The sequence below is a fragment of the Diplotaxodon limnothrissa genome, linkage group LG7 (genome assembly GCF_057381915.1).
Source record: "Diplotaxodon limnothrissa isolate DT_005_m linkage group LG7, D_limnothrissa_male_GT1.1, whole genome shotgun sequence".
Taxonomy (NCBI): domain Eukaryota; kingdom Metazoa; phylum Chordata; class Actinopteri; order Cichliformes; family Cichlidae; genus Diplotaxodon; species Diplotaxodon limnothrissa.
In genome coordinates this window covers 47,243,469-47,250,750 of record NC_140602.1, presented here as the reverse complement: position 1 = coordinate 47,250,750, position 7,282 = coordinate 47,243,469, and the positions used below count along the sequence as shown (strand labels likewise).

The window sequence follows — 7,282 nt, the reverse complement described above, 5'->3', positions numbered from 1 at the left end:
ATATTAAAGTAATCATTGCTGCGGTGATGACAAATTGTTTTCCTGACATTTCATTCAAATATTTCCAAATAACGATTAATAATCTGAAGATAAGCAGAGGACATGTCAGACAGTGCACGTGCAGTTTGTAGCCGGGCTACGAGTGTGATTGGGCTCAGACGTTTTCCATTATCAGGACTGAAGGATTCTAAGCTGTTTAACTCATTTATTTGTTGTTACACAATTTGATATGATGCAAGTGTAAACAGATTTTAGAAGCATCTGAAGAAGTGTATTTCCTTTCACAATATGCTTGCAATAGGTACTGCTGCAGCTCATTTCTGAACTTCAGCTTGTAACACTTCATCACAGTCCTTTCAGATTTTTGACATTCAGATTGGTTTGATGCCAATCTGGTTCCTATTTGTCTTAGTAAAAGGCTTACAGGCACACAATCCCAACAGACCTTTCTATTTTAATTAGGACATTTCTGGCTCGAGACAGCCTGCAGTCCTTCCCTTGTGATCAAGCTAATTTTAGGTTCCCTTTAAGCATCTGCATAGCAGGTTGTTCCAAACATCTTCATAGGCTGCCTGTTTCCAAAACAAAGCCACAGCACTGTAATTATAATTTGACAATAAACCAAGCTAACCAGCATTTGACCCAACAACATCTCAGCTCCACCCAGTCTGCCAGGCCAGACCCTGAAAGCTGTATAAAACAAGAACACAACAACAACAGTCACACACACTCACAGAAAATTCCCCATTGAAGGTATTCATGTTGTTATACTTTTAACAAGTTGTTGGCATTTTTCCCCCCATAGAAAAATAAAATTACTGAGAGCGGTTAATGTCAGTCCTGTTGGCCCTGTCATTCCACAAGTGGCCTTTTGCCTTGTAAGCGATAGCCTGAGAAAGGGCAGCAATCTTATCACTGGAGAGAGCACATAGAGAAGAGAGCCAGACTGCATGCAAAGAAGGCTGCTTGGGAAGGAATGAAACACACACACATCTGCAAAGAGATAATTACACTGATAAAAGATTAAGATTAATGAGATAACTATGGGGGAAAGAAAATCTAAATATATTGTTCTGATATCAAATATGGAGGACCAAAACTGCCAAGATCACAAATAAGTAAAGAACTAACCAAATTAGTCAATGTGTAAAATATTATGCCATTAAATACAACAAATAATATAATCAAAATAAAGGTAGGTATTACTTTACAAAATGTTATATATATATTTTTTCTATTTATTTAGCCTATTTTGTTTCCCTAACCTCATTTATTTCTGTATATGTTATTTATTTTACTTTTGCACATCATCTATGCATTTAAAGTATTACTAAAGTAACATAAAAATAATTGTATATAATAATTAAGATATTAATTAAAAATAGATTAAATTAAATAGACTGCATTTATTAACATTAATATTTATTTATTTATTTATTTATTTGTTTATTTGTTTATTTATTATTAGGGTATTTTACAATAGAACAGTTTACAATACAATACAATACAATACAATACAATAGTCAGACTATCCTTTACAGTATCAAGAAGGACAGAACGCAACAGATTGAGTGCCAAAATAATAAGCAGCACTGCTTCAAAGTTTGCAGAGCTAACTACAAATGTAAAAAAAGAAATTGCAGCTTTAAATCAACTACGCTTAATAAAGCAGCATGTCAAATTCTATAATTAAACACATATATGTATAACTGTGTAACATATGCATCCTAGTGTTATATGACTTGCAGCACTCTGATGCTCAAGCTCTTGTCATATCTCAAGTGGATGCTGTGTTAGTCCTGGGAACTCTAAACAAAGATAAAGCTGCCGTTCCTGATGACTGGAGAGCCGCTGTAGCACTAGAGAGTGCCAGGACGGGGAGTGGGGACTTGAGATAGACAAGGTGGGTGAGGGATGGTTTCACAGAGGATGCGGATATGAAGAAAAGGTAGGCTGTGGTTCAGTATCTGTGCATGGGGATTAACTGATATCATAGGCAACATTCTCTCCTCCAGTCCAGATACTTTGGAGACAGACAGTTCAAATTCCTTGTCTGGATGTTATTCTCCATGCAGTAAGACATATTCCTGGTTATGAGCAAGTGGAGATTAGTTAGCTTGACTTTTTTTTTCTAAATTGCTTCATTGTTTAGTTTGTCTGCCTGTACATTTTATTCGGTACTTAATATTGGTCTGTAAACAGTGGACTGCAAAATTTTAATAACACATTGATTAAGTTTGCCCAGTGACACACTTTTGTAAGCCTCATTTTAATCGTTCTTTTAATACAAATATAAAGATCTTATTTAATTCTAAAAGTCCCCTTTTTGTATGTAAGTGCATGAATGGCTTTTATGCCCCGTTATATCTATGATGTGCTGATTGTGAGTTGAATAGACAAGATAAATTCCACACAGTGTACATGGTTATTGTGCATATACATGTAAGTATACACATACAATGAATAATAATATCTGCAAATACATCTACATTTTCTAGAATATGATCATGTTGCAAAGCCCAAAATAAATATTTGTAGATGTGTGTGCATGTAAAAATAAGGTTAATGGACAATTGCTTATATTTTCTTCATATTGCATAATCACGTTTGTACATGCTACATTCAATGTAGACATATAATGCATTTTATTTGAGTTAATTGTTTAGCTAGATTTTATATTGTATGCACTGCTTTAGTTGGTAAATTATATGCAGCCTTATTTTCTCTCTCTCTCAAGTAACTGAGCCTAAAAGTTTTACTAACAAATTAAATGCATTCAGGATTTAAATCACAACGAGTGCCAAGTTCAGTTTTGGCTTCTGTTATAAAAAGTGCATTAAACACAAAGATCTATAAACGGGTGTGATATAAAGAGCCCACTACTGGGAACTATGACAGTGCTCCATCTCCATGGTTACTCTGTTGTGTTTGTACCAATCAATTGTTCTTCATCTTCAGCTGCTTTCACACAGACAACTGAAAGCCTCAAGTCTTCAGGAGCCAGCAGCAATGAATAAATGGGTAACTTATTATGGTATGTATCCATATCATCCCGAAACAACAGGAGCATTATAATCACATCCAGATGGACTCCTGCTCTTCGACTGTGTTGTGTTGCTCTTTCTTGTGCTGCGCATGTGGTCATATTTTGCACCTGCCAAGCAGCTGAAGGAATGACAGAAGTCTCTTTGGTCGGATGATTGACTGTTGGATCTTCTGCAGGAAATAAATTACATGATGTATTGAAATACAGTAAAAAAAAAAACACTCACATGTGACAGAAAGAGCGCATCACTGATGAGTGAAAAAAGTCTGCTACATACTATTAGTTATGAATATAACCCCCGAAGATTAGTGCTTTTTAAAAACAAATAAATAAACCTTTTTTTAATCAATTGACTTAATGTAAAAAAAAATACAATAAATATTAGAGAAAAAGCAGATACTAAAATCCACACTAAGTTAAAATTTCTTTTGTAAATTTATCTAGTAATATCTTACATTTCCAATTTTATTAATAAAAATAAATGTGGATATTGTAGGCATATAAAGTAACTGATGGCTTGGTCATCGTTTCTTTTTATAAAACATTAATTCTCTTTCTTATTTTGTTGGTTTGTTATTTTTGTTGGTTAAGTGAACATGCCCAATGCAGTTATAATAAAGGTCGTCAATGTCACCGTTATCTTAGAACATACACGTCAAATTTCCTTTCTTCAAACTTTCCTTCCCTAAATGTAAGTGAATTACAAACAAAAGAAAACTTTACCAGACAAGATTAAAAATATTTGAAAACTGGACATGTAAATGATGTTTACTATTAGGTCTACACTTCACATAAGCGGAGATGTTAGAATTACTAAATTACTTAAAGAAAAAAAAACTTCTATACCAGAGCAATAACTGAAAAAAACAATATACAATAACACAATACAGACCCACTATCCACTAACCTATTCAGCTGCTTCTGAATGCAAATATCTAATCAGCCAATCACATGCCAGAAAAAAAAGTTGATTTAAGTGACTTTGAAGGCAGCATTGCTGTTGGTGACAGATGGACTGTTTTACGTTTTTCAGACACTCCTGATCTTCTCAAATTTTCTCAGGAATTTACAGAGAACAGTCCAAACTGAAAAGCGAAATAAACATTTCCCTGGGTAAAAATGCCTTGTTGATTGCAGAAGTCAGAGGGGCGTGGCCATGCTGAAGGCAAGAGGAATTCTAAGCCAGTTTCTCAACCCAGCCCATCTGATATCAGTAACCACAACACATTCAAAGTCAATTAAAAGTCGCCTTTCTTGCCCGTTCCGATGCTCGCTTTCAACTTTGAAATGAGACCACTTGGACAACAGTAATGATAAATAATTGCAAATAGAGCATGTTTACAGAATTTAATGTCATTTTTATAGAGCACCTCTTATTTTAAGAAAAGATGGGTGAGACGATTTTTGAAACTAACTGCAAATTAAGCACACAATATTTAATATCTGTATTTTACCATTTTGATAAGACATATTTCAGTACTCCAAAACACTTTTATTAGACTGCCAACATGCTTACAAGTAGTAAATCCAGGTTAGTGGATCATAATTAAACATCACTCTGTGGCAAACGCAGAGTTCAGCAGGCCATCAAGGAAGAAGTGACGTGCATTTCTGCAGTGTAAAGATGCACAAATCATTTTCTCCTTAATCTACAGTCACACAAAGCACCAGGAAAATCTTTGGTGATGTTCTCAGATGATTCTGATGCTTATCACCCAGTTCCTCGTGATGTCCTCCACACCATCAACCCTCTGTCCTCCTCACAGTTTCTTCCTCAGCTTGCCTTTCTTATGGCCACCCCTTCCAAAACCTGACTTTTTAACTTCTCCGAGCCACTTTTTGTTCTTGGAGCGGAGCTTCCTCATCCCTCCGCCCTGCAGGAACTGGTGCTTCTGCTTTTTCTTGCGCTGCTTCATGATCTGATCCTTTGTTTTCAGCTCCGAGCGTGCTTTGTGGTCACCGGAGCTCTGTACGTTTGGACCTCGTCGGCCACGGCCACGACCTGGGAGAGGCACGACACAACAAAGAGGTTGGAGGTTATAGCTCGCAAGGCTGGAAGAGGGACTTGAAGTATTTACCTTTAGAGTTGAGTTAAAACATGGTGGCTGATGGTCTATATTTAACAGGCAGACATGTTTGTGCTATTCATTTTGATGCCTTCCTACCTCTTGCTGGCTTCCTGCCTCCTCCGCCTGTTTCTCCATCTGATCCAGATCCTGTATCATCAATCTTGTATTTTTTCTTCCACTCCTCATAACTGACATGTTGTCAAGTGATACAACATCTTCACAGTACAGCTTAATATTGTCATAGGAGTAGAGAAGAGGGTCATTGAGAGCAGCACACAGAGAAGCTTTTTGTTGGAAGGATACAAGTTCTTCCTGTTCTTCTTGTTACTGATAACCTGACCGCTGTCTGTTTTGATCTTCTTCTTCTGGTCTTCTTTTCCCGTTTCTCTCACAAAACGCTTCCTCTTACGGTCCCTAAAAAAAGAAGGGGGAAAAAAGACTTTAAATTATAGTTTGAAATGACCATTTGGTGGATACTGAGTCAAACATAGGGAAATTTGTACCATTTCATCATTTTCTTCTGCTGGTTAAGGCGATCGCCTTCATCTCCCATGAGATCAAGGACAGCTGAAGAGGCCTGCTGTTCAAAAGCACTGCCCTCTCCACCGAGACTCAACCTGTCGACGCATAACACAGGACAAAATAGCATAAAACACAAAGCCATTCACATTTTTTAAAGAAACAGATGCAACAGTTTAATGCCTCACCCTCTCTCAGAGTCAAAGTCTTTAGGTCTGTAAGGGATATAATACTCTTCATCTTTGCCTGACTGCCTCTTTTTCTTGGTCTTTGGTCGCTCTTCGCCATCTTCCTGCTGACCTCTTCTTTTACCACCTACCACCTCTGAAAACACCCCCTGGTGGAAATAGAAAGAATTACATGGTACAAAGTGACAAAGCGTGATACAGAGATCCTACTATCTTCCTCTTCTAGTTTGTATACAACATCATCTACATCAAAACTGCACTTTATTTTGCTTCTTCTTCATCAGACAGCACAAACAACTTTCTCATTTTGACTCAAATATTGGTTTTGAATGAAAATTCTGCAACAATCCTGGGTGTTTATTCAACTTGTGAGCAGGTTTTCTAATCCACCGTACGATTATTATTGACACTAGTACATGTTCGTGCTGCTGGCAAACTAATACACTCAAGAACATATAGCAAAGCAAAGAAGTGAAAAGTAGGTCTTGCCTACATAAATAAACATAAGACAGTTGTGAAACTTTGACATAGTAACATCTGCAGTAATATTTACACCTGTGATGAGATCTCACAAGCATTAGCCTTATTTTGAAACCAAGATTGTTTACACAGAGTTTGTAATTGCAGAGAAATGCTCCATTTATTTTGGTCATTTCATTTTTGAGCAGGAAGCTCACCTTTTTTGTTATAGCCTTTAGATGAATAGAGAGTTTTCCAATTAAATACATATTCTTTAAATAATGTTCCCTCTTATAAAAAGTAGGATAATTTTTTTTTTAAATTTAAAAAAATGTATTATACCTCTATTACTTAGAAAAAAACCCTGTTTTTTTCTGTTGTCTGTTATATAACGTTAGTGATGCTCGTTTCAATTCATTTCTTAATCAGCTAAACAGGTCAGTTAAGAAACAGTCAAATATTAAGTTAAATTTGAAAACGGTTTAAAAAAAAATATCTCCATTCCAAAATGTCACATGACAATCTCATTGGCTCACGGAGTTATGATGTCACTACACTTTGATCCTTTGAAGTTTGTCCTTAAACAGGGGTGAGAAACAGCAGTTTTTTAGTTCGTGTCCTTGCAGCATTTGTGTTTGCAGCCTTCACGCGTTCACCACAGAAACTTTTGGAAACCTTTTCGTTGTTGTCGTGTACAACCTTCAACATGTATCCAACAAGACACCAACCAAGGCAAAAAGATTACGCCGCTTCTCCTTCCTGTCGTGGCCAGCCAAGTGACCTCTTAGCCGTCCAAAGGGCATTACATGACAGTAGGAAGGAAAACTACCATCTCCAGAATAAAATTCAACAGATTGAAGAAGAGAAACTTCAACTGGAGGAGAAGTGTAGACAGATGGAAGCGCAAAATAAGAACCTGGAAGAAAGACAAAAACGCCAGCCCGACATAAATATTATTAATGAGGGTTGGGGAATCAAGTTTGGACAAGCCCGAGAGCAGA

General features: G+C 36.6%; 1 protein-coding gene across 1 annotated transcript; it reads right to left on the bottom strand.

The window, feature by feature from the left end:
- Nucleotides 1-4,806: 4,806 nt before the first annotated feature.
- Nucleotides 4,807-6,550, bottom strand: LOC146629032 (ATP-dependent RNA helicase DDX54-like). The gene is made up of 5 exons (XM_085358914.1): nt 6,500-6,550; nt 5,823-5,971; nt 5,619-5,732; nt 5,309-5,529; nt 4,807-5,048 (listed from the first exon to the last, which is right to left on the bottom strand). The coding sequence occupies exons 1-5, from the start codon at nt 6,548-6,550 to the stop codon at nt 4,807-4,809; spliced, it is 777 nt and encodes a 258-aa protein (XP_085215040.1).
- Nucleotides 6,551-7,282: the final 732 nt, after the last annotated feature.

What these genes read in the sequence shown, in the direction of transcription:
- LOC146629032 (XM_085358914.1), bottom strand. Translation starts at nt 6,550, where the DNA reads ATGTATTTAATTGGAAAACTCTCTATTCATCTAAAGGCTATAACAAAA. An exon ending in GACTTTGACTCTGAGAGAGG is followed by an intron (nt 5,733 to 5,822) that starts GTGAGGCATTAA and finishes ATGCGTCGACAG; the next exon opens with GTTGAGTCTCGGTGGAGAGG. An exon ending in CAGAAGAAAATGATGAAATG is followed by an intron (nt 5,530 to 5,618) that starts GTACAAATTTCC and finishes TTCTTTTTTTAG; the next exon opens with GGACCGTAAGAGGAAGCGTT.